Source organism: Chelonia mydas, chromosome 2, assembly GCF_015237465.2.
Source record: "Chelonia mydas isolate rCheMyd1 chromosome 2, rCheMyd1.pri.v2, whole genome shotgun sequence".
NCBI classification, from domain to species: domain Eukaryota; kingdom Metazoa; phylum Chordata; order Testudines; family Cheloniidae; genus Chelonia; species Chelonia mydas.
Window position 1 is genome coordinate 261145137 of NC_057850.1, and position 26571 is coordinate 261171707.

At 62.4% G+C, this 26571-nt stretch overlaps 1 protein-coding gene across 1 annotated transcript; it reads left to right on the plus strand.

The window, feature by feature from the left end:
* The first annotated feature begins 1780 nt into the window (after window positions 1-1780).
* LOC114019009 (tigger transposable element-derived protein 3) lies at window positions 1781-12508 on the plus strand. Its single transcript, XM_037891467.2, has 4 exons — window positions 1781-3094; window positions 4567-4693; window positions 5434-5547; window positions 6731-12508. Exons 1-4 carry the CDS (start codon window positions 3071-3073, stop codon window positions 8326-8328), a joined length of 1863 nt encoding a protein of 620 aa, XP_037747395.1. The 5' UTR covers window positions 1781-3070; the 3' UTR covers window positions 8329-12508.
* Window positions 12509-26571: the final 14063 nt, after the last annotated feature.

Here is a 26571-nt window from a genome sequence, read left to right on the forward strand (position 1 = left end):
TCCATGTCCTATCTCTCCTCTCACATCTGGGCCACGATGCCACTAGATAGTAGTTAGAGGCGGCTCTATCCCCTGCTGCTCTGGGGGCCACGCCGGGGCCATTCACCGGCTCTCCTGCTTGGGGCAGTTGCTAAGATTCCTTATGACAGGTTTCAGAGTAACAGCCGTGTTAGTCTGTATTCGTAAAAAGAAAAGGAGGACTTGTGGCACCTTAGAGACTAACCAGTTTATTTGAGCATGAGCTTTCGTGAGCTACAGTGAAGTGAGCTGTAGCTCACGAAAGCTCATGCTCAAATAAACTGGTTAGTCTCTAAGGTGCCACAAGTACTCCTTTTCTTTTTAAGATTCCTTAGTAGCACGATTGTGCCTGGTGCTAGGGTCAGCCTGTGACCCAAAAACCTCTTAGCCCAACTGACAAGGGGGTGGGGGACCTTACCGAGAGCTCCTGCATCAGGTGTGAACATTCTGGGGCACAGAAGAATGTCACGCGCGGTCTTACACGAAAGCCGGGGTCACGCTGGTCAACATCCCGGTGAAGTGTCTCACATGCACGGCGCAGGAGCTACGGGTCTGGACCAGCCAATTGTGCTCTTAAGCCGGTGAGGTCAAAGTGGTCTCCAAAAGGTGCCGCCTCTGGGCGGGAGGTGAGGATCCTGTCTCTCTGTTGGGCTGTAAATTCTGCCCATTCACATAGGAAGTCAAATGTTACTGAGGAGACCCGAGGTCAGTAGGAACAGAGCACACAGGAAACACCCGGCCCAGGGGCTTGTCCGGGCTGTGGCTAAAGCCGGTGAGCTCGGGGTGTGTCTCAAAGGCAGAGGAGACACACGGGGGTTCTGCGCCCAGGACGGGGATGGAGGCGCATTTGGAAGCAGGGTCTCAGCCAACCTGGCTTGAAAAGATGGCGGAGGATTTGGGGTGAGATGAACTTCTTCAGGGAGTGCGTAACCTGCTAGGCTCAGTCTCTAGAAAGCACCTTACAGTTTGTTTTACACGTAACCATTTGTTTCCAGGGTTCTTATCACCATCCCCTGAGTCTCTGATGATAAACGTGCCCTTGTTTTCACTAGTAACGTATCGAAGGGCTGTGTGTTCGACTGGGGTGTCCTGGTCCTTCGGGGAACAGCCAGCGTGGTCAGTCTGAGGGGGGCCAGGGGCTGGACATGGCAGGGAACGCTCTGAGGACTCGGGGTTGGTGTGGGCCTGGTGTTACCGATACAGAGAGGACAAGGCCTGTGGGGGCCTGGCAGGCAGTGATTGTGTTGTCAGAGGCTGGTGGGTTCAGGGAGCTGATCCACAGCAGGACCAGACAAGACTCCTTCGTGCTAAGGGCAGGTGGGGGTGAGGTGCCGCCCAACCTTGGGTGCCCTTGGGGAGCATCACGCTGCATTGCTGGGGACAGGGGTTCTAGTCCCCCAACTGCCAGAAGTGACCTAGTGCCATTTCTCCATTACCCCGTGGGAATGATGGTTGCTGCCTCCCAAGGTAGGGGGACGAGGATCTGGTCACTGATTGGTTGTGAATGGCACAGAATTGCTAACACCACCCAATGGGAGAGGAGCTTTGAGCTCCCTCTCCAGGCTCCCAGCCCACTGCACCGTCCCCCAGGTTGGCAGGAAGGGATGTTGGACAAGGTGCGAGGCCCTTGCTCTTCAGTGCCCGGCCCGCCCCCTGCTGGCCCTGGCGAGGCTCGCAGGTCGTTACAGGGAAAGCAACCAGCGGAGGAAGGGGGCAGAAACCCAGGGCAGGAAGAGCAGGGTAAGGGGGAAAGTGGCTTTTATCTGCCTCCACCCGTCACCAGGGAGCTGCCCCGGGAGCTGCCCGGCCGGGGGTGAGGGGCAGCTGTCGCTGTGGGGTGAATTGATTTGAATCAGAGCGATTGAAGTCAGCAGACAGGAAACCTTCATTTAAAGCCTCAGCTTAACCCCCCACTGTAGGCCTCTGGCCTTGCCCCTTTCGGCCCTTTCCCTGAAGCCGGGGCGGGTCCCGCGGGTCGGTAGCCGCTGGGCTCCAGCTGCAGGTGGCCTTTGCGCGGAGTCCGGCGATGCTTCGCCGCCTCCCCGGAGCAGCTTGGCTCACCGCCCTTCCGACTCTGGCCTTTTCCATTTTTATTAGAAACTGGTGAGGGAAACGTCCCGCCTTCCTGCATGGAGCGAGTGTTGTGGAGCTGGGTCAGGCTCTCCTGGCTCCACATCCAAGCCCGGCGCTTTACTCGACGCTCCGACGGGGGCGGGATAGGCAAGGAACCGGCGACGCACGGGGGCCGGCAGGAGCCGTGAGCGCAGCCCGCGTTCGCTGGGGGTAGCGACCGGCTCACCAGGTCGGGCCGCCCGGGCTGGGCAGCACCGGGGCTCTTCCTCTCGCACCTGGGGGTTCGTCGGTTGCCGGAGGAAAATCAACTCTCCTGCTTTTTCGGCTCCCTCCGGCGCCCGCGGCCCCGAGCTCGCTGCGCCAGCTGGAGAAGCGACGCGGACGAACCCCCCTCCGGACCCTGCACGCGGCGGCCGCCCCCCGCAGCCCTGGGTCCAGCGGCCTGGCCAGCGACTTCCACCGGCTCGGCTATTTCCTGCCTCTCCAGCCGGCCGCTGCCCGGCCCTGGGCGCCGCGCTCCGGGACGGCGCTAGGGGAACCAGCGGGCTCCAGGCCCGGCCACGGTTGTGAATTTCAGCTTGAATTGGAGCCGGAGCCATTTGTAACCCAGCCCCGGCTGCTGGGGCCGGAACAGCCGGGCTGTGAGCCCTGCGGGCAGGGCAGGGGGCCCGGCCGCAATCGCCTCTCCCAGCCGGCGGGCGGGGCCGGGCTGCGCGGACCCCCGGGACCCGGGGCGGGGCTGCCGCTTCCCGGTGTTGCCGGGACACAAAGGCGAGGCTGGGCCGGGACTGCAGCCCCCAGCCCGCGCCAGGAGCCGGCTGCGCCCGGGGCAGGTTGGGTCTAAGCCGGGCAGTGCCTGCGGCCGCCAGCGGGGCCCGGGGACCCTGGCGAGGGGCCGGACGCTGCACCGCGGGGCCGGGCTCGGGCATGTGCCCGCTGGGCGGCCGCGGCGCCATCGCACGCAGGGAGAGCGGGGAAAATGGCTGCAGGGGCTTCGGCGCAGGTAGGGCTGGGCCGGGGGGGGCCCTGGGGGCGCACGGGGCGCTCTGGGGGCGCACGGCGGGGCTGGGCCAGGCCGGGGGGGGGCCCTGGGGGCGCACGGGGGGCTCTGGGGGCGCACGGCGGGGCTGGGCCAGGCCGGGGGGGGGGCCCGGGGGGCGCCCGGGGGGCTCTGGGGGCGCACGGCGGGGCTGGGCCAGGCCGGGGGGGGGGCCCTGGGGGCGCACGGGGGGCTCTGGGGGCGCACGGCGGGGCTGGGCCAGGCCACGGGAGGCCCTGGGGGCGCACGGCTGGGCCAGGCCGCGGGAGGCTCTGGGGCGCACGGGGGGCTCTGGGGGCTCACGGCGGGGCAGGGCCAGGCCGGGGGGGGGGGCTCTGGAGCGCACGGGGGGCTCTGGGGGCGCACGGCGGGGCCGAGCCAGGCCGGGGAGGGGGGCACGGGAGGCTCTGGGGGCGCACCTCGGGAAGGGAGGGGCGGTGCCATGGGGAGGCACCGAGGGTTAGCGGAGCCTCCAGCCAGTAGCCACTTGCTGCTTCGTTTGTGCTGCAGCTGGCCCCGGGGGAAGCCAGGACGCCTGGGTTCCATCCCCAGCTCTGGCAGAAGAATGGGGCCTAGTGGATGAGGGGCCAGGGGCTGGGAGTTAGCTCTTCTGGGTTTTGTTCCTGACTTGCTGTGGGATCTCTTTTAGTCCTTGCCTGTCTCAGTGCCTCAGTTTCCCCCTCTGTAAAATGGGGATAAGTGAATAACTGCACACGGTGCAGGGCAGTGCAGACAGATAAGGGGTAATTTTCTCCCTTCCCCCTGTCAGGGCATCTTGGTCCAGGTCACCTGGCAGCATCTCTGCCATTCAATCCCGGCTTCCCCCCACCCCTGCAGAGGCCCCCCCAGCCGCAGTCCCTGCCATTCCGAGCCGGCGAGGCTCGTCCCTGGCTCCCTTCCCTTCAGCAGCAAAGGGTGACTCCTGCATCCTCCCGTGGAGCCCGGCGGGGCTTGGTGTGAAGGGGGCAGAGGCCCTGGGATGCGGGAACCACATGTTGCCTCCTGGGAGTTACACTGCGAAGAGCCGGCGGGGCCGCGGGAACCGGCCTGCCTCGGCTCGGCCCTTGTTCGCTAGCGTTCGCGTTGTGGCCCCGGGAACCCACGCGCTGATAACGGAGGTGCCAGCCAAGAGCCAGGCGGGCGGGCGGGGGCGCACGGGGCCAATGCGGCGGCGCTGAGCGGGGCAGGCTGCGGGCTCGGTGTGACGGTGGATAATCTGGTCGCTTTGTGGCGGCTCCGAGGGGCTTGTTTGCAGCGTGGCAGGAGGGAGAGATGGCGGGTGGGTGGGACGGACAGTGAAGACTCACAGAGAAGGAGCCGGTGGAGGGCAGCAAGAGGGGGCGACGTGGTCGAAGTGAAGGGCCCCGAGCCTGGGCTGCAAGCGTCCGCAGGCCGCCGGAGCGGGTGGTGCTGAGCAGGGGCGCCTTGTTTCCCAGGGGCCCGTGACCTTCGAGGACGTTGCGGTCTATTTCACTAAGGAGGAGTGGAAGAAACTGGCAGGATGGCAGCGGGAGATGTACCGCCACGTGATGACGGAGAATTACCAGCTGGTGGCCTCGCTGGGTGAGCCCCTCGGCCGTCCCTCGTGGGCAGCAGCCCCCAACTCGGATGTTCCTGCTGTGGGGAAATCTGATTGAATGTGACAATCATGGAACCGGGTGGGGCGGGCATGGCGTGGGGTGGGGTGGGCTGGGACCAGGGCAGGCTGGGGCAGGCGAGGCGTGGGGTGGGCACTGGGGTGGGCAAGGCATGGGATGGGCTGGGACCAGGGTGGGCGAGGCGTGGGTCAGGCACTGGGGTGGGGTGGGCTGGCACCAGGGCGGGCAAGGCGTGGGCAGGGTAGTGTGGGGCTGCATAAGCTCCTGTCCGTGCACTTCATCTGTGACCTGCGATATCCCTGCTGACCCCTTGTGCCCTTGTGGGTCTCACTCGGTCCCTGTCTCTGTTTCACCCCAGTTGTGCCTGGTGCCTGGCACTGAGCCCCCCCGGGGAATGGCTTATGCCCAGGTCTGGCCTCGTAGCCCTGGTCCACGCATTGCTTGTGCAGGCTTGTCCGAGGGCTCGAGGCGCTGGTGGAGTGGGGAGCCCTGGCGGGGTATGATGGAGGGTTGGGGGGAGATGCTGTCTGGCCCCTGGGGGAATTAACCGCTCTGACTGCCTCACACAAGAAGGCCCTTTAGCGCCAACTCTGATGACTGTTTCACACCTGACACCCCGCCCCCCCGCCAGAGCAGCCCAGGAGAGCCTGAGCCGGGGTCCTGGGGCAGTGCCAGAAACCAACTGTGCTTCTCCCCCGGGCCCAGGCTCTGCAAGCCCCAAACCTGAGCTCGTCTCGAAGCTGGAGCGAGGGGAAGAGCCGCCTGTCGGGGATGGCCAGGACCTGCGAGCAAGGGAGAGCCCCAAAGGCCCCGTCCCAGGTGAGTGATGCAGACACCTTTGCAGACCCAGTTCCAAGCCTGGACCAGAGCGGGATGGCCTGGTGTGCCTTCTCTGGGCGTTTCCCAGCTCCCTGCCTGCTCCAAGGCCCAGCCCCCCTTCTCCGCCCCGCTTTGCCCAGGGTTGTCACTGACAGCTGGGGAGCATGGGCGTACGATGGCCCAGGTGCAAACAGCAACATATGGCCCGAGACTGGAGAATCAGGCCTGGAGACTTCCAGGCCCAGAGTTTCTAGCCTGCCCGGGCACAGCTGTAGTGACTGCAGGTGTGAATGGCCAGGTCCCTGTGTAGCTGGTGTAATGGGCACGTCCAGTTATCACACGTGCAAACGCTGTCTCTGCACTACTGCTCACGGTTTGTTCTCCGCCCTGTGCCTCACGTAATCACATGTCCTGTTAGCACGTCTGACCCGTCTCTCCGCTCCGTGCCCCTGTCGATCTCCCTGTGCCTCTCCCTGCTGCTGGGGAATGTGTCCCACGCTCTCTGCGGGCAGCTCTTGGTCGATTCCCCACCCAGGGTTTAGTGCCCATGACCCAGCAGGGGCACCCAAACTCTGTCCGGAAGAGCCCCACGTGTGTGACGTGCTGGGACTGACAGATCTTTAATAGGAACTGCTGGCTGGCCGGCGGACACCGCAGCACCATGGTCTGGGCGTGTGTTCTGGTCTCCTGGTTTCCTATTGCTCAAAGCCCCCAGGTGGGGAGGGAGACCAGCTGCTAGAGCAGGGGTTGGAAGGGGGTGGGCTACCCCACTCCTGGGTCACAGCCACTCATCACAGGTGACTCATTCAGGGCTGCACATGGAGGGTTTCCAGTGGGACTGGGAGCTGGGACTCCTGGGTTCTTATTCCCAGCTCTGGGAGGGGAATGGGATCTGCTGGGAGGTTGGGAGCCAGGACGCCTGGGTTCTGTTTTGAGATCTGCCAGTGATGTGCTTTGAGACCTTGGGCAAGTCACAGCCTCAGTTTCCCCATTGGTAGCTGGGGATGATCTTTTCTCCCAGGAGGGCTGCAAGGCTCAGTGCCTGGGGTCGGAGGGGGTGCGACTGCTCAAGGAAGATGCGGGGTGTGTGGGGTCCAGTCGCTGAGGGCTGCCCTGGGAACGAGGCTTGGGAGAGGTGCTGGGCGGGCTGTGGAGAGCTGACGGGGTCTTTCTTTCCCCGCAGACCCTTCCAAGCGCCGGATCTCGTGCTGCACAACCACAGTCATTTCCAAGAGGAAGGAGCTCTCGCTGGCTGACCGCGTCAAGCTGCTGCAGGCCCTGGAGTCACCCACCGCCTCCCTGTCCAGCGTGGCCAAGCTGTTTGGGATCTCCAAGAGCCAGGCAGGCCGGATCGGCCGCAGCCGGGAGCAGATTCTGGCCGACTGGCGCACCAACGCCAACCCACTGCGGAAGCGCAAGAGGGAGGGCAAGGGAGGGGAGGTGGAGGACGCGCTGTTCCTCTGGTTCCAGCAGGCCCTGGCCAGGGGGGAGAGGCTCTCAGGCCCGATCCTGAAGGCCAAGGCCCAGGAGCTGGCCCTGCACGCAGGCCGGGAGTTCGAGGCCACGGACGGCTGGCTCTGCCGGTGGAAGACCCGCCACAACATCGTCTTCAAGCGGCAGCACGGCGAGAAGCAGGACGCGGACGTCGGCAGCGCCCAGAGCTGGGTGACCGAGGTGCTGCCCTCCCTGCTGGCCGGCTACAGTGCCGAGAACATCTTCAGTGCCGACGAGACCGGGCTGCTGTACCGCGGCTACCCCGACCGGGACCCGCCGCTCCTGGGCGGCAAGAAGGCCAAGGACCGCGTCTCCGTCCTCTGCTGTGCCAACCATGCCGGCACGGAGAAGAGGCCCCTGCTGGTGGTGGGCAAGAGCCAGCGGCCGCGGTGCCTGCCCAAGGACCTGCGCGCCCTGCCCGTCGCCTACGCCAGCTCGGCCAACGCCTGGGTGACCGCGCACGTCTTCCAGGAGTGGGCGCTGCAGTGGGACCAGGAGCTGCGGCGCGACCAGCGCAAGGTCCTGCTCTTCCTGGCCCACAGCAGCGCCCACCCCCGCGAGCTGCAGGCCAAGCTGCGCCACATCAAGCTGGCTTTCTTCCCCCCCAACACCAGCAGCATCACCCAGCCCATGGACATGGGCGTCACCCGCAACCTGAAGGGGCACTACCGGGCGCTGGTGGCGGCCAAGGCCCTGCTGAGCCCGGAGCAGGGGCGGGCGGGGCGGGCGGCCGAGATCGCCGGGCGGGTCACGCTGCTGGACGCCGTTTACATGCTGCACCAGGCGTGGAGCCTGGTCCGGCCGGCCACGGTGCAGAGCTGCTTCCGGAAGGCCGGCTTCCACCTGGCGCCCTCTGAGCGGGAGGAGCTGGACCTGCGGCCGCTGGCCGACGTGCCCCGGCCGGCCTTCATGAGCGAGCAGGACTTCAGCGAGTTCGTCGGCATGGACGCGGAGGAGCCGGCCGTGGGCGAGATGACCAGCGAGGAGTGGGCCCTGGCCCAGAGGAGCCAGTGGGCCGAGGCCACCGAGTGCTCGGAGGAGGACGGGGACCTGGACCCGGGGAGCCGTGTCACCGCTGCCGAGGCCCTGGCCGGTCTGTCTGCCGCCATGAAGTGGTGCCAGCTGCACGGCCTGGTCTACCACTGGGAGAGACTGCTGGAGACGGAGAGCGCCATGCAAATGGCCGCCGTGGCCGAGGCCAGCCAGAGCCGGGCCCCTGGCTGCTCCCGCTACGTGCCCGGCGTGGGGCTGCAGGCTCCGCCCGGACTGGGCTCGGCCCTGCTCTGACCCCTGCAGTGCTGTCCTCTGACCCACACCCCCCCTTCCCCCCGGTGGGCACGGGGGGCTCCGGCAGCAGGGGCCACATGGCAGGGCAAGCCCAGTGCCGCAGGCTGCCCGCAGTGCGGGGAGGGGAGGGGCCGGGGGTTCTCCAGGGCTCAGTGTCTAGACTGCGGGTAGATCAGGCTGGGGGGGCACCGGGGCTGGGGGTGGGGAGCAGAGGAGGGGAAGGAGTGAGGAGGAGAGGACAGACAGCATGGTGTGGGGGAGAGACGAGGCTTCCAGTGGTCTGGTCATTCCCCAGGGATGGGTCTCCCCCCCCTCCAGCAGGGTGACCCCGCCCCCTGGGGCTGGAACTCTCCCTCCCCACATCCCCAATAGGGTGGTCAGGTGCCCTAGGGATGGGTCTCTCTCCACTCTCTGTCTCCCCCTGTAGGGTGCCCTGGGGACAAATTCCCCTCCCCCGGTAGGGTGGCCCAGCGCTGGGTCTCTCCTAATAAGATGGTTTCCCCTGGCAGGTCTGTCCTTGGAGGAGATATCTTCGTGCCTGTGACTGGCTGGCTCTTCCCATGCCCTCTGTGGCTCCTGGCTGCTCCATGGGGTGGCTGGTGCCCTGCTGGCGGGTTTAACCCCTCTACCAGCGCTGGCCATGGACTTTGTGTGGACACAGACCCTGTCACGTGATGGTGTCTCTGCTCCGAGCACTCCCTCTGCCTAAAGAGCCGCGGGCGTCCCCTTACACCCGCACAGCTGGCTCTGGCTCTAAGGGGCAGGGGTTGCCCTGTGGGGGGATGTTTCTGCCCTTGGCATCTCTCCTTCCTCTGCCCCGCTCCCTCAGGTCGGTGCCAGGGCTCTGCTGGGAGTCCCACCGCCCCCAGCTCCCCCGGCAGCCCTGCCCCAGGGGAATCCCACCCGCTGCCCCAGGGGCTCCCAGGCGTCGCCCGGCGGAGAGATGTGCAGGTGGCCTGGCCAGTAGAACTGGGGCTAACAGCAGGCTCCAGCCCAGGCGGGAGCTTGTGGGTGGCTGCAGATCTCAGCTGGGCTGGGCCCTGGGGTGAGGCTGCCCCCGAGCTGTCGGAACGCCAGTTCCCACGTGCAGGGTGGAGGTAGCTGCTGACGCACCCTTTGCATGGTCCAGGTGACTGACGCCGGGCCCGGGCAGTGTCTGTGGTCTCGTTACCTGTCATTACAGCTGCTAAGCACTACATCCGTAGAGCAGCCGTGAACAGGCATCCCCCGGGTCCCGGCCAGGCCGACGGAAATCCCTGGCCAATGGCCGGTCTCTGGTAGCGAGGGGAACGTCGCAGCCCAGCCCAGGAGCCGAGATCCTTCCCCCCGTATGACCGGGCTCCAGCAGCCAGGCTGGGGGCCTGTGTGGCTGGGCTGTGGCACGGAGCTGGGCTGCACTAAGCACGCCCGGCCTGGCCCCGCTGGATCGGAGAGCTGCCCGAGCGCTGCCTGTCGCACTGGGCTCTGCTTGGGCCGTGGCTCCCCGACGCAGCGGCTCTGGGAGCTCTCGTGCTGTGAGCCAGCCACGGAAGGGCGAGTTGGGCTGACTCCGATCGCCTTTGTCCTCAGCGGCATCACAGCCCTAAGCCAGGGGCTTTCAGGTTGTGGGCCGCGGACCCCTGGGGGTCCTCAGACTGTCTAGGATTTCCAAGGGGGCTGCCCCTCCATTTGAAACTTTGTAGGGTCTGCAAATGAAAGAAGGTTGAAACACCCTGAGTGAGGCTGAGCTGGTTCCTAGCCCTGCCCATAGCGGGGGGGCAGGGGGCAGGCTCGGCAGCACGTGGCCGTGATGTGTTCTGAGTCTTCGAGAGCGAAACTGGGTCTGAGAGCAGACGGAGGTGCATGGTGGTTACAGAAGCACATTTAACCCTTTATCTGCTGCTCCTCTGATGAGAAACATCCCGGTCCCCTGCAGCGAGGCCCCTGCTTTGGCTGGCTGTCCAGGGGGAGTACGGCTGTGAGCGTCGACTGTGTAAAGTAAAATAGCTGCCCAGTGATTTGGACGTTGGGGCTGATTGCTGCCGGCTCTCCCAGCGTGAAAGAAAAAGGGATGTCAGGTATGTCCTTCCAGCCCTATGGGACACCTGCCCTGGGGCTTTGATTCTGCAGGGGGGAGGTTGTTCATCCTGCTAAACTAATGTATCCATTGACCCTTTCATCTGTCCTATGACAACATCTAGTGTTCAAATATAGCCCTCGTGTAGACTCGAATGTTGCTATCCCCGTTGCCTTGGCCAAAATCCCACGTGGATTTCTGCCCTTCTTGGTTATGCAGCATGAGTCACTGGGAACAGGGGTATCTGCCGCCAGCCTGACTCGTGTGTACCGTAGACCAGAAACATGGAACTGTAACAGTGAAATAAAGCAGAGCTCTTGGACACAGCCCGTGCGGTGTGTTGCATCGCTCTCTGTTCAGCTTGCTGCACCTTACTGCAGGGGTGTCCGAGCATTGCCTAGCCCAGAGCCCAGAGGCAGCTTGTCCTAGGCCTGTAGCTTTGCTTGGTTCTGATCCTGCAACGCTGCAAAGTCAGACACCACAGCCTGCCAGCCGGTGACGGGACGCTAGCTGGGGAGGGCTCTGAGTTACTGCAGAGAATTCTCTCCCAGGGGTCTGGCTCGTGGGTCTTGCCCATATGCTCAGTGTCTAACTGATCACGGTATTTGGGGTCAGGAAGGCATTTCCCCCCAGGTCAGATTAGCAGAGACCCTGGGGGGTTTTCACCTTCCTCTGCAGCGTGGGGCCCAGGTTAGTTTAAACTTGCTAGTGAACTTGAAGTCTTTAAACCATGATGTGAGGACGTCAGTAACTCAGCGAGCGGTGAGGGGCTGTTACAGGAGTGGGTGGGGGAGGTTCTGTGGCCTGCAGACGGTCAGACAGATGATCACAATGGTCCCTTCTGCCCGTGCACGCTGAGATCCCAGTGCAGGTTTGCGGCTGGCTCTGCAGAGGATGACTGCAGTGGGCATAGTTCATGCTTTGGTTCAAAACCCTCTTTTCCTGATCGGTCTCCTGCGCTTAGTGGGCTTCATGTCTGTTGAAACTCTTCCGTTTCCCTCCAGCGCTCCCACCTGGACCCTGTCGGCTTCAGTTACCTTCTGCCAGCGAGAGCCAGGCTGTGAGACAGGGCCTGTCCCAGCCGAGCAGGATCGGGCCCCAAGGGGTGGGTGATACGCTCTGATGGGGGTTCTGCCTGTTGAGGCTTTTCTGGGGTTCATTTACACTCGGAGGCCAAGAGGCCTGAGTGACTTTGGGTGCCCAGTTTCTGGGGGTGCCCCTCGCGGCCTGGGTCTCTGGGTTCTTCGCTGGCCCCGTCACCGTGCTGGCTGAGCACTACGGCTGCCCGCAACCGGTGACACTCCCCTGCGGGGTGGAGAAGGGAAGCCCCTTTCCTCGCGGCTCTGGCTGTTTGCGACTCCGCAGCTGTGATGAGTGCAGAGGCTGGTCCCGGCCGGGAGCTGGCAGAGGCTGGTCCCGGCCGGGAGCTGGCAGAGGCTGGTCCCGGCGGGCAAGGGGAGCAGCTACCCACAAGGCTGAAGACCCAAATCAGTGCGTACTCAGCAGTGGTGTTCGTTATCCGCATGGCAGCAATGCCCAGTCCCAGATGAGACCCCGGGCCTGTTGGGCTAGGCACTGGACAGAGTGGGAACAAAGGCAGTCCCTGCCCCAGGGTCAGCCCAGGGCTCGCAAAGTTAGACAAATGGGGGTGGGGGGAGGCAGCCAGACAACAGCCGGGGTGTGACAAAGTGAGGTTTTTCACCTTGTGTTGCATGTAAGTCTTGCTGTACTTTACTAATACTGTGCGTGCCTCAATTTCCCTGTGTGCTGCACCAATGCCTAGGTGGTGGGAATTGGGTGTGTGACTTTTGCCGAGGCCCTTGGGGCAGGTGAGATGGTTCCAGCTGCCTGCATGTAGGCTATGGCCGGTGCCCTTCCTAACCTGAGACCCAGGAGGGGAATGTGACCAGGTCATACTTTGCTCAGGAAGCAGGACGAAGACCGGAGAGAGGCCAGGCAGCTGGGTCCAGGGCAGTCTGCGGTGGGGGACTGGAGAAGAGAGGCCAGGGTGTCTGGCCTGGGATTCTCCAAGATGGACTTGGTTGAAAGTCACTAATTTCTGTGCTAACAAGCTCTGTTCTATGCTGTGTTCCTGTCAACTAATAAACCTTCCATTTTACACTGGCTGAGAGTCCCGTCTGACTGCGGAGTTGGGGGGCAGGACCCTCTGGCTTCCCCAGGACCCTGCCTGGGCGGACTCGCTGTGGGAAGCGCACGGAGGGGCAGAGGAGGCTGAATGCTCCAAGGTCAGACCCAGGAAGGTGGAGCCGGGTGAGCTGTGTGTCCTGCAGACAGGCTGCCCCCAGAGAGGAGACTCCCCCAGAGTCCTGCCTGGCTTCGTGGGGAGCAGTTCCAGAGCATCGCCCGGGGACCCCGTCACAGGGTTCAGAGGGAGTCTTGGCTCCCCACAATGGTGAGGCAGAGGCAGGTCCTCCCCACGGATACGGCCAGGCAGGGGATTCCCCATTCGCACCCTGGCCGGTCCAATAAACAGCACCGGAAGCTGCCTGTTCCTTTCCATGCCCCGGGCTTTGTAGGTGCAAGGAGCCTTTCCCAATCTCCTCACCCCCATGGCAGCGCTGATTGCTGCTGCATTAACACCACAGCAGAACCCGGCTCCTCCATTCACACTGCAGCCAAGCAGGCTCGGGCCAGCCTCTTCCCGGAGGGAGCTGGCCCATCATCCGTACCCCTCGAGGAGAAACCCGGGTATGTCTATGGGCCAACAGGCTGGGGCTCGCAGGGCTCACGCGGCGGTGTTAAAACTGACCGTGGAGATGGCAGGCTGCAGGGCAGGCGCTGAAGCTTGGGGGAGCAGGTGGGCTTCAGAGCCCGAGCTCCAGCCTGAGTCCCACCATCGACAGCTGTTTTTAGCGCTGTCGGCTTGAGCCTGTGCAGTTGGGCTCTGGGTCGCTGCCCTGTGCTGTGTGGACGTAGCTCCAGAGCCCACCAGGACTATTTCCCTGCCTGGCACCTGGGCTTCGGGCTGAGAATGGGGCTGGGCTCCACGGTGGAGAGCATATGCCCCAGGACCCATCCTGCGTGACCCTGGCCGTGCCAGCAATACTTGGAATATGTATTAATAACGTTCAGACAAAGGCTGGTAGCTAGTAAATCTACTGGTCTTTATCCAAACCTCTCCACTGTGTCGCTCTTCCAGATACTGAAATGCACAGTTTCAACCGAACCCTTCTGCCTGCAGGACGCGCATTCCCCTGGGATCTTCTCGAGATGAGGTCTCGGACTCCGTAGGGATGCCATAGCCTGCAGGGTCGGTCACCTGGACTCCATCTCAGTCCTTTTCCAAGGACTTCCGAGCCTCGTCAGCAAACCCCAGCCTGGGGTCCTGGCCCCCAGCAGCATTCCAGCCTTGCGTTCATCACTGCTGGACTCAGCTGCTGGGGAACAGAAATCTGCAGCCTGTATCCAAAGTGGTGCGGGTGTTGGGACCCCGGCCTCAGAGCAGACACAGCTCGTGGTCCTGCTTGGATCAGCCGCTAAGTCTGAAAGTCCCCTATTTCCTCCATGACTCCCTGGGCCCTGTGTGCAACATACGCTTTGTGATGCATCGTCCTTCTTTGCGAGATGCATTTGTTCACAGGGACGTGTGTGCCCAGCGCGTCGCCCAGACAAGGATGGGAACGGGCAGGTTCCACTCTAATATCTGCTGTGTCCCGTGTCCCAGGCAGCTGGGGCGGGGAGCGGAGGGCGATGCCCTGCTGGTTGTTAATACGGGTGTATGCGGTGGGGCTACAGTGATCACACGGGTAGCAGTGATGTTGGAGGAGCCCTCAGTGGGTCCAGTCTGGCTTTGGCCCCCGTGTCCTGCATCCAGCCCAAAGACAGAAGGAGACAGTCTCTGCTCTGAAGAGCTTATGATCTAAGGCCCTGATCCTACAACCGCCAGATTGCCTAGCCAATGCTCTGCTGCCTGAATTTAGGACTAGCCGGGATCAACAGATCATCCAGTCTGACCTCCTGCCTAGCTTCACCGGCTCACCCAGCCCTGAGCCCTACTGCTCAGCTCCCAGCCGCACAGCACATGCCCCAGGGGGTGACCCAAAGAGCCGGGGGAGGGCGGATGAGGGCAGCAGCTGCAGGATGTGCAGCTACAGCCTCGCTTGGTGCAAGTCGACCGGTTCCAGCTGTCACGGAGTGTGGGGGAGTCCAGGCCCTGCACCCCTCTTCCTGGGATTCACTGAGACTCTCAGCCAGCCAGTAAAACAGAAGGTTTATTGGACAACAGGAACACAGTCCAAAACAGAGCTTGTGGGTACACCCAGGACCCCTCAGTGAAGTCCTTCTGGGGGAGCAGGGAGCTTAGACCCCAGCCCTGGGGTTCCCTGTGTTCCTCCACCCAGCCCCAAACTGAAAACTAAACCCACCCAGCCGGTTTCCTGCTGCAGCCTCCGTCCACATTCCTGGGCAGAGGTGTTACCTCCCCCTCCCCCTCCTGGCTCAGGTGACAGGCTCTCAGGTCTCCCGTCCCCAGGGCACATTCCCAGGTCAACACTCCCCCCTCCCTGCTGCTTCACATCGTCACACCAGCCATTCCCCCTTTTTAAGCAACAATGGTCTCCGTGATCCTAGGGGCGCGGCGCGGGCCCTGTCTTGTGGGCAGAGATGGTGCATCTCCGGTTGCTTTGTACACGGAGGTGGGGAGGCCTTTTACCCGAAGCACTTTGCAAGCCGAGTGGTGCCCTGCTGGAAAGCAGCCAGCTCTGGGGTGGAGCGCACCAGTGACTACTGAGTGGCACACGCGGGGCGGTGTAAATCCATGCTCAGGCCAGCCCCTGCCTGCAGGAGGAGTGTGGGGGCAGTGCCTGGGTATGGGGGTCTCCCTCCCCTGGTCACAGTGCAGCGGGTTTGACCCGGCTGAGGCAGGGGGAGGGCAGGGTCACTAGCCTGGTCCCAGAGCCCGACGCGGCTGGGTCTGACTGCTCAGCGACCCCCTCCCTGGCCCGCCCCTTCCTGCCGGAGGAGCCGCTGGGAGCAGCAGAGACAAATCTCGGCCCTGCCGGGCAGCGGGAGCCGGAGGGCAGGGCCCAGGCCCGAGGCCAGGGCAATGGCCGCAGGTGGCTCTGCTCAGGTAGCGCTGGCCCCGGGCAGCCCCAGCCCACGTGTCCGGGGGGGAGGGACACAGTGACCCCGATCCCTGCCCCCAGCCCACGTGTCCGGGGGGGAGGGACACAGTGACCCCGATCCCTGCCCCAAATGCAGGAAGCACTTCATCAGCCAGGCCATTCTGAAGGTGCACGGCAGGACGCACGGCAGAGCTTGGCTGTTCCCGTGCACTGAGTGTGAAAAACGTTTCACCAGGAAAGACATCCTCAAACTGCACCAGAGGGCGCACAGTGGGGAGCGGCCTTTCCAACGTGCGGGGCGTGGGAAGAGCTTCGCCCAGAAGGCCACGCTCAACACGCACCAGAAACGCCACGTTCACAAGGGGCTCTTTGCATGTGCTGAGTGCAAGGAGAGATTTGCCTCCAACAGGGAACTCGAGATGCACCAGAGGATCCGCACCAGGGAGCGTTCATACATACGCAGCCAGTGTGGGAAATGCTTCACACAGCCGGGCAACCTCCTGACACACCAGCGAGTGCACACGGGGAACGGCCGCTCACCTGCACCCAGTGTCAGAAAAGCTTCTCCACCAAGGGCAACCTCAAAGGGCACCAGCGGATCCATACGGGGGAGCGGCCCTTCATGTGCACTGAGTGTGGGAAGAGCTTCGCTGTCAAGGGGACGCTGCAAAAACACCAGAGAGTCCACACAAGGTGGAAGCAGCTCGTGTGTGCCAGCCCGAATCTGGGAGGGCTTTCCCAACCTGTACTCCAGCAAAACTCCCATGGAGGCAGGAATGACCACGCTCAATCAGACCCAAGGTCCCGCCAGCCCAGGGTCCTGGCTCTGACAGTGAGCGGCACCAGATGCATCAGAGGAAGGAGTAAGAATTGCAAACTAGGCAAATGTAGGATAATCTGCCCCCTGCCAATATTAGGTCTCATCCTAATCCCTTATCATTAGAAAGTTGCTTAAACCCTGAAGTACAAGGTTTAATATCCCTTCAAAATATCTGTTAGCATTAATTATAACTCTGGATATTTTTATTCAATAAATGTTTTTAACCTTTTCTAAATTCTTGCCCTTAACATCCTGTAGTGATGAGTTCCACAGTTTAATTGCCCACTGTATGAAAGTCTTTCCTTTTTATCAGTTTTCAGTTTGCCACTTTTTAATTTCTTTGACTGTCCCTTGTTATGTTATGACAAGAGGGAGAACAAGTTCCCCGTTGTTAGTTGTTGGCTGTGTGTGTGTATTGTGACACAATTCCTGCTCTACCTTGATGGGTCTTGCGCTTACTGGCGGATTTGCTCGCCTTGGAGCTTCACGGCAGACCTCAGCTTGGCCGTTTTTCTGAACCCACAGTCCAGGTCGACTCCTCCTGTGTCTGACCAGGAGTTGGGAGGATTTGGGGGGAACCCGGGCCCGCCCTCTACTCCGGGTTCCAGCCCAGGGCCCTGTGGAATGCAGCTGTCTAGAGTGTCTCCTGGAACAGCTGTGCGACAGCTACAACTCCCTGGGCTACTTCCCCATGGCCTCCTCCCAGCCCCTTCTTTATCCTCACCACAGGACCTTCCTCCTGGTGTCTGATGACGCTTGTACTCCTCAGTCCTCCAACAGTCCGCGTTCTCACTCTCAGCTCCTAGCGCCTCTTGCTCCCAGCTCCTCACATGCACCCCACAAACTGAAGTGAGCTCCTTTTTAAAACCCAGGTGCCCCGATTAGCCTGCCTTAATTGATTCTAGCAGCTTCTTGATTGGCTGCAGGTGTTCTAATCAGCCTGTCTTAATTGTCTCCAGAAGGTTCCTGATTGTTTGGGAACTTTCCCTGTTGCCTTACCCAGGGAAAAAGGACCTACTTAGCCTGCTCTCCTGCTGCTGCCCTCTGGCCTGGGCTTTCCTTGCTTTTTGCCCCTGCTTTCGGCTTTCCCGCCCCCCCAACCGGGCCAGACGCTCTCCCCCCTTTCTTTTCTTTTGGTTTTTTGTTTTCTTTCTCTACTGTTGCTAGAGTGCTGGCCGGCTGTTAGCCCCCCCCCCCCCCCCCGCCCGCCCTCAGACACCGCTGCCGCTCCAGCTGAACCCCCCCCTGAAAGAGGGGGGGCCTGCCAGCCCGCTTCCCAGAGGGGGAGGACCCAGCCCCCAGACCCAGCCGCTTGCTGTTTGTCTGCAGACCCGTCTCCGGCGGAGAGAATTTCTTATCACCTGCTCCGGCATCCCTGGAATGGTGCAGCTGCGACCCGGAACAGAGAGAGAAACAGCCGTCCACCGGAGGAGCATCGCCCAGGAAATCTACAAATCACCGTGGAGGGGGCCCAAGACTGAGTAAACTGTGCTCTCGTGTGGGGGGAGGCCTTGACTGTGTCGTGACTGTGTTTGTAGGGACACAGGGGGTGTGGCACGGAGCCGCCCCCCGGATCCATCTGTGTCCTCCCAACCTCCACATGACTATCCTCATCACTGCCCCCTCCATCGTCATTGCTGGCTGTTTAACATCTGCCTCTGGACTTAGCTGCTCGCCCTGATTCCACCGTGTGGGCCAGAAGCACCAGCCAACCAAACAGGACTCTCTGGACAAGTGTAGGGTGGTTCATGTGCCCCCCGCCCTGAACTGCCCATCCCACAGCCTGTCCCTTTTTACCTGACCCCAACTCCTGTTAACCACCTGCCACCGCCCCCACTGGGGCATCGACAATGGAGGGCACCGGGGTGACCTCCGGCACTGCTATGCCCACTGCCTCCCCAGACTCTAGGGGACCCCCCAGCCGGCGGGAAAGGCCGGGGCAAGAAGAAGGGGAAGGGCCCCGCTAAAACCACCAGGCCCTCCATGGCAGGGGCCACCCCCACTGCTGCAGCCCCGCCACCGACCACGGCGTCCCTCCCCGCTGCCCCCTCCACCAGCTCTGTGGGTGTCCCTCCCTCACCTCCCAGGACATATGCCCAGGCGGCGGCAGCCCCCCCGCCTGCCGCCTCGTCATCTCTCCCGCCCACTGCCTCTGCCACCATCAACAGCGGCCGGGGCCCCTTCCCCACCATGACAAGGAAGCACGGTGTCCGATGCCTCCTGGTGCCCGCCTCGCCCCACGTGGAGACCTACGTGCAGGCGTTGGCAAGGGTGGTGGGGCCCTCGGCCATTGTGGCCGCCTCCAAAATGTATGGGAAGATCGTCTTCTTCTTGGCATCGGAGGCTGCCGCCCAGGAGGCGGTGGAGAGGGGCCTGTCAGTGGGGGGGGGGGTGTTTGTCCCCCTACAGCCGCTAGAGGACCTGGGCATCCGCCTGGTCCTGACCTCTGTCCCTCCTTTTCTCCCCAATGCTGCCCTGTTACCTGCCCTTTCCACCCTGGGGAAACCCGTCTCTGTCATCAGCCCTTTCCCGTTGGGCTGCAAGGACCCCGCCCTCCGTCACATCTTTTCCTTCTGCCGGCAAGTGCAGCTTCTCCTGCTGTAAGCAGCGCGTGACGCTCGAGGGGCCCTTCCTAGTCCCCCACCAGGGTCCCGTTACCAGGTGTATTTCTCCACGGGGGAAGCCTGGTGCTACCTCTGCTGGGCGTCGGGACATGTCCGGAGGGACTGCCCCTTAGCCCGGCAAGGAGGGGCACCTGGGATCCCCGAGACCCGGCAGGACATCGGCCCCGTCATTGCCGACGCCCCCCCCTCCTCTTCGGACCACCACTACTCCCGCTCAGGCCCAAGGGGCACCTCCCCTACAACGCCCAGACGAGCGGGAGAGCCCCGCCCTCGCTGCTGACAATCTGGCAGAGCCTATGGAGGAAGGTGTGGCAGAGATACCACCAGGCATGGGAGAGAGCCCGCCCCAGGGAGAATCCTCCCTCCCTTATGCCGCTCCTCTGTTCCCCCCCCAGCCCCTGAGCCATCGCCTTTACCCCCTGACACGACCCCTGCTAACCAGCCCCCAGATGATGCCATGGAGGGCTGGGCCCTAGTCCAGGGGAAGCGAGGCAAGCGGAAGGCTTGAGCTCTGCCTCATCTACCCAAGGCAGAGGCCCCCCAGAAGACCAGGAAGGGGGGCACTGATGCCGAACCTTTCGCTTTGCCCATGAGTGTGTCCAATCCACCGGTGTCAGCCGGGAAAGACGTGGTAGCACCGGAAGGTAGTGTCTCCCCTCCACGGGAGACCCTCCCCTCCGAGACCCTCGAGGAAGCCCCTTCTGTCCTGACACTACCCGAAGCCCCCGTGAACCCCGAGGCAACTGTCGTGGCGGGTGCCAGTGGGGAGAACGCCAGGGCAGCGGAAAGTGTCCTCTCCTCCATGTTCGAGGAGATCGAGGCCCTAGATCTGACCCCGGTCACCCAGGAGGACGACGACCTTTTGCCAGCAAACCTCGATTTGGGCGACCTCACTCCACCCCTCTTTTCCCCATGCTCCCTCCCCCTAACTGCTGCTTCTGCTCCCACCTCCGAGGAGCCCCTGGACTCCTCCATCAACCTGGCCACTGATAGCACCCCGCTGATGACCACCGAGCCTGCTCAGGTGACAGCCGGTGCCACGTGGCTGGGACACAAGCTGCCAAGGGCACCCCCCGTTGGTGTGGAGCAATCGTTTTCCTTCCTGGGCGGGGGCCCAACAAAAGATAATCCACCTCCTGATGCTGTGGCCACTAAATCCACCATAGAGCCCGCGCCCGGTATCACTGAGAGCTCCCTCCCCACCCCCTTAACCCTCGAGCCTGAATGGGAGGCGCCACCATCCAGCTGCTTGCCTCCTGAAACCCAGAACCTCGCCTCTGCCCCTGCCCCTGCCCCTGCCCCTACCCCTACCCCTATCCAGTCTATCTCCTGCGATGTTATCGCCGGCCCCGGGGCTGTCTCCTTCCCTTTTCCAACTGATGACCCCCAGGGAGCGGCCTTTGCGTTCTCCTGCTCCAACCCATTAGGGGCTGCTATTTTCCCTCCACCGCCCCCTATTGCCCTAGGGCTTGAGGCAGGCCTAGAAGCTCCAGCCCATTAGGCACCCCATCGGGGGTCCGCACCCTGCTTGTCCGTTTTAGTGGACCACGGGGCTGCAGCAAGGGCCCCGCCAGGGAACAACCAGGAAACTGTAACCCCCACACCCCCATGAGCTGCGAGGAGAGCTGCGGAATTTTTTAGAGGATGTCCGTGGATCCCGCAGCAAGGTACTGCTTGCTCTCCAGCGATGGGGGGATTTTTTTCAACTCTCCGGGCCACAAGGGCCCTCATGGGGGAAGGTAAAGGGATGGGGAAGCAGGATGCCGCGGCCTACTGGTGGGTCCGTGTCTTCCGTGACCAATTACTCATCTACAGGATGGGTCAAGGACTGTTGCACGGCCCACTGGGGCATGTGAGCATCCCTGCCAGTGAGGATCCCCCCGGCCCTCCCCATGACACCTCTCACCATCGCAATGTTGAACACCCGGGGTTGTAGGATGGCTCTCCGCAGGTCCCAGGTGCTCCCCTTCCTTCGGGAGGGAGGGTACTCTGTGATTTTCCTGCAGGAGACCCATACAAATCCGACCGCCAAAGATAATTGGTGGCTGGAGTGGGGGGACAGGTGTCACGGAGTGTGGGGGAGTTCAGGCCCTGCACCCCTCTTCCTGGGATTCACTGAGACTCTCAGCCAGCCAGTAAAACAGAAGGTTTATTGGACAACAGGAACACAGTCCAAAATAGAGCTTGTGGGTACACCCAGGACCCCTCAGTGAAGTCCTTCTGGGGGAGCAGGGAGCTTAGACCCCAGCCCTGGGGTTCCCTGTGTTCCTCCACCCAGCCCCAAACTGAAACTAAACCCACCCAGCAGGTTCCCTGCTGCAGCCTCCGTCCACATTCCTGGGAAGAGGTGTTACCTCCCCCTCCCCCTCCTGGCTCAGGTAACAGGCTCTCAGGTCTCCCGACCCCAGGGCACATTCCCAGGTCAACACTCCCCCCTCCCTGCTGCTTCACATCGTCACATCTCTCCCCCCTTCAAGACTGAACTGAGCGGGGTCACTGTGACCAGTGACCTGGGGAAGTTCGGGGCCCCCTCTCCGGGACAGCGCATCCGCTATCAGGTTGGCACTTCCCTTCACGTGGACCACGTCCATGTCGTAATCCTGCAGGAGCAGGCTCCATCTCAGGAGTTTGGCGTTGGCTCCTTTCATCTGGTGCAGCCAGGTCAGGGGAGAGTGGTCGGTGTACACGGTGAAGTGTCGCCCGAAGAGATAGGGCTCTAGTTTCTTGAGGGCCCACACCATGGCCAGGCACTCCTTCTCGATGGCCGCATAGTGTTGCTCCCGGGGTAGCAACTTCTTGCTCAGATACACGATGGGGTGTCTCTCCCCCTTTTCATCCTTCTGCATTAACACCGCCCCCAGTCCCGTGTCGGAGGCGTCGGTGAACACCACAAAGGGCTTGTCAAAGTCTGGGATTGCCAGAACTGGGCCACTGACCAGAGCCTCCTTCAGCGCGCGGAAAGCCTCCTGGCACTGCTCAGTCCAGACCACCTTGTCTGGCTTCCCCTTCTTGCATAGCTCAGTGATGGGGGTGGCTATGGCGCTAAAGTGGGGCACAAATCTTCAGTAGTATCCTGCCATCCCAATAAAGGCTTGGACCTGCTTTTTGGTTTGGGGAGCGGGCCAGTCTCTGATCACCTCCACCTTGGCCGGTTCTGGCTTTAGGCGGCCGCTCCCCACCCGATGGCCCAGGTAAGATACTTCAGCCATCCCCACCTTGCACTTCTCCGCTTTGACAGTCAGCCCAGCCCCCTGGAGTCGGTCCAGCACTTGTCTAACCTGGGACACGTGGTCCTCCCAGGTCTGGCTAAAGACACAGATGTCGTCAATATACGCCACGGCAAAACTCTCCATCCCCCTCAGGAGCTGGTCCACCAGGCGCTGGAAGGTGGCCGGCGCTCCCTTGAGGCCGAAAGGCAGGGTCAGGAACTCATAGAGCCCCAGAGGGGTGATAAAGGCCGATTTCAGCCGGGCATCTGCATCCAGCGGCACTTGCCAGTAGCCCTTTGTAAGGTCCATGGTGGTAAGGTACCGAGCTCCTCCCAGCTTGTCTAGGAGCTCGTCCGGCCTGGGCATGGGGTAGGCATCAGATACAGTGATGGCATTGAGCTTCCGATAGTCCACACAGAACCGGACTGACCCATCCTTTTTGGGGACCAGCACCACCGGCGAGGCCCAAGGGCTGGCCGATGGCTGGATCACCCCCAAAGCCAGCATGTCCCGGACCTCTCTTTCCAGGTCCTGAGCAGTTTTCCCTGTGACTCGGAAGGGGGAGCATCTTATCGGTGGGTGCGACCCTGTCTGCACCCAGTGGACAGTCAGATTAGTGCGTCCAGGCTGGTTGGAAAACAGCTGTCGGTACGGATGCAGCACCCCCCTGACCTCAGCTTGCTGGGCAGGGGTGAGCTGATCCGAGAGGGGAATTGTTTCCAGGGGGGAACCAGCTCTGGTCCCAGGGAATAGATCTACTAAAGGGTCATCTCCCTGCTCCTCCCACTGTCCACACACAGCTAACACCACATTCCCCCTAGCATAATATGGCTTCATCATATTCACATGGTACACCCGGCGGTGGTGCGCCCGGTTCGACAGCTCCACCACATAGTTTACCTCATTGAGCTGCTTGACGACCTTGAAAGGGCCCTCCCAGGCGGCCTGTAGTTTGTTCTTTCTCACGGGGATGAGAACCATCACCTGATCCCCGGTGGCGTAGGCCCGGGCCTGCGCCGTGCGGTCGTACCAGACCTTCTGCTTCCTCTGGGCTCTGGCCAGATTCTCCCTGGCCAGGCCCATGAGTTCAGCCAGTCTCTCTCGGAAGGTCAGGACATACTCCACCACTGACTCTCCATCGGGAGTGGCCTTCCCCTCCCACTCGTCTCTCATCAGGTCCAGGGGGCCCCTCACCCTCCTTCCATATAACAATTCGAAAGGCGAAAATCCGGTAGACTCCTGGGGCACCTCCCTGTACGCGAACAGCAGGTGAGGTAAGTACTTGTCCCAATCCTGCGGGTGCTGGTTCATAAAGGTTTTCAGCATCACCTTTAGCGTCCCGTTAAACCTCTCCACCAGCCCATTGGACTGGGGGTGATACGCTGAGGCCCAGTCGTGCCGGACCCCACATTTCTCCCACAAGCACCGGAGCAGGGCCGACATGAAGTTGGAGCCTTGGTCTGTCAAGACTTCCCTGGGGAACCCCACTCGGCTGAAAATGGTCAGGAGCGCATCTGCCACGGTGTCTGCTTCAATGGAAGCTAAGGGCACTGCCTCGGGGTAGCAGGTGGCGAAATCTACCACCACCAGAATGTATTTCTTCCCCGACCGGGTCGTCTTGCTGAGAGGCCCCACGATGTCCATGGCCACCTTCTGGAAAGGCTCCTCTATGATGGGCAAAGGTCTCAAAGGCGCTTTCCCTTTGTCTCGGGCCTTCCCCACCCTCTGACAGGGGTCACAGGATCGGCAATACTGCCGGACCGTGGTAAAGACCCCGGGCCAGTAAAAGTTCTGTAGCAACCTCTGCCGGGTGCGCCGGATTCCCTGGTGCCCTGCGAGGGGGATGTCATGGGCCAGGGACAGGAGCTTGCGGCGATACTTCTGGGGGACCACCAGCTGCCTCCTGATCCCACAGGACTCCCCTTCCCCTGGGGGAGCCCATTCTCGGTACAGGAACCCCTTCTCCCACAGGAACCTCTCCTGGCAGCCTCTCCTCATGGTCCGTCCCACACTGAGGTCGGCCAGGTCCCTGAGCTTCCGCAAGGAGGGATCTTTCTGAAACTCGGCCTGGAACTCAGCGGCTGGGGAAGGGATGGGGCCCGGTTCCCCCTCCGTGGCCAGGTCTGAGGCCTCCGCCTCTCTGAGCCGTGCCCCTCGGCGCTCCCTCCCCACCAGGGTAGGGTCCTGTGCCTCCGGTGTGGTACCCTCCCCAGGGTCAGGTCGCAGTGCCCCTCGCCGGCTCTGGCTACGGGTCACAACCAGAGCGGTCTGGGGGTCGCTTGGCCAGTCCTCTAGGTCTCCCCCCATCAAAACTTCAGTGGGCAAATGGTGGTGTACCCCCACATCCTTGGGGCCCTCCTTGGCCCCCCATTTCAGGTGTACCCTTGCCACGGGCACCTTAAATGGGGTCCCACCCACCCCCGTCAGGGTCAGGTAGGTGTTGGGCACCACCCGATCTGGGGCCACCACCTCGGGCCGGGCCAGCGTCACCTCCGCCCCCGTATCCCAGTATCCATTGACCTTCCTCCCATCCACTTCCAGGGGAACAAGGCACTCTCTCCGGAGGGACAGCCCCGCACCCACCCTGTAAACCGAGCACCCTGAGTCCAGAGCCTCCAGCCCTCTGGCGGGGCTGGCCGGGGGTACTCTTCCCTCCTGAGCAGATGGTAAACTGGTAGCCCCCCTTTCCTGGGTCGTCTGCCCCTCGTCCAGCTGAGTCCCTACCCAGTTAACCCTGGGTAGGTTGGGTCTGCTCAGTTTGTCCCTGAGCCTGGGGCACTGGGCCCGTACGTGGCCTCTCTGGCCACAGTGATAGCAGCTCAGGTCACGTTGGTCCCCTCGAGCGGGTCGGAGGGGCCCGACGCCAGGCGTTCCCCTTGGGAGGGGGTTCTCCCTATTTCCCCGCTGGGAGGCCCCATGGTGACTCTCTCTCTGCATCGGGGGGGGCCTGTTCTTTTGGGACTCCTCCCGGCTACCCCCTGACCGACTGTTCACAAACTCGTCGGCCAGCTGCCCTGCGTGCTGGGGGTTCGCGAGCTTTTTGTCCACCAGCCACAGCCTCAGGTCGGAAGGGCACTGTTCATACAGTTGCTCCAGTACGAACAGGTCAAGCAGGTCCTCTTTAGTTTGGGCCCCCGCTGTCCACTTGCGGGCATATCCCTGCATCCTGTTGACCAGTTGTAGGTAGGTGACCTCAGGCGTTCTACGCTGACCCCGGAACCTTCTCCGGTACATCTCGGGGGTCAGCCCAAACTCACGGAGCAGGGCCTGTTTGAACAGTTCATAGTCCCCTGCCTCCGCCCCTGTCATTCGGCTGTACACCTCCACGGCTTTGGGGTCCAGTAAGGGGGTGAGGAACTGGAGCCTGTCTGCAGGGTCAACCCTGTGCATCCCGCAGGCATTCTCAAAGGCCGTCAGGAAGCTATCTATGTCCTCCCCCTCCTTCCGCTGGGCCAGGAAGCACTTATCAAAGCTCCTTGCAGTCTTGGGTCCCCCCTCACTCACCGCAGCCGGGGCCCCACTGCTCCTCAGCCTGGCCAGCTCCAGTTCATGCTGTCTTTGTTTCTCCTTCTCCTGACGCTCCCTCTCCTTCTCCTCCTGCTCATGTTGACGTTGTTTCTCCTTCTCCTGACGCTCCCTCTCCTTCTCCTGACGCTCCCTCTCCTTCTCCTCCTGCTCATGTTGACGTTGTTTCTCCTCATGTTGACGTTGTTTTTCATGATCCTCTAGCTCCCTCATTTTCCTCTCCCTCTCCCATTCCAGCCGCATCCGCTCCAGGGATGGGGAGCTCCGCCGGGAGGATCCCCTGCTGGCTGCTGGGGTCAGGGTGCCCTCGGTATTCGCTGGGCTTCCCACAACCCCTCCCCCAGGCATAGGTAGGAAGGGTCTCGGGGTGTCCTGGGCAGCAGTCTGACCCCTCCCAGCCTGGTCAGGCCCCAGGGCCCACGCTGCGTCCCCTGGGCGGCTTCCCTCCGGGACAGGGATCGGGTCATCCAAGCGATCCCTCTCCTCCAACTGGGCAATCAGCTGTTCCTTGGTGGACCTCCCAATGCGCAGCCCCCTCTGCCTGCACAGCTCCACCAGGTCGCTCTTAAGGCGTTTAGCGTACATCTCCCTGCTGGCCACTCGCAGGCTGGGCAGCTTCCCACGGTTTCCAGGAAAAACCCCTCGTGTGCCAGTCCTTCTTGAGGTCACCACCTCTTTGCCAGGGTCGAGCTGCAGACTCCTCCGCCCCTGGGACCGCTCGCTGCAATCCCCCGGGGGACCCTGTTACTGCAAAAGTCCTTCTCTCTGGTCACACACTCCCAGGGGTTAACCACCCCCGGAAACCATCTCTCTCTGAATCTTCAGCACACCTGGTCCCCGTCAATCCCCCTTCGTTTTACTGTTCCCCAGTCACTTACTGCAGGAAGCGCCGTTCACAGGGTGCAGTAGATCCCACCGCTGCCAC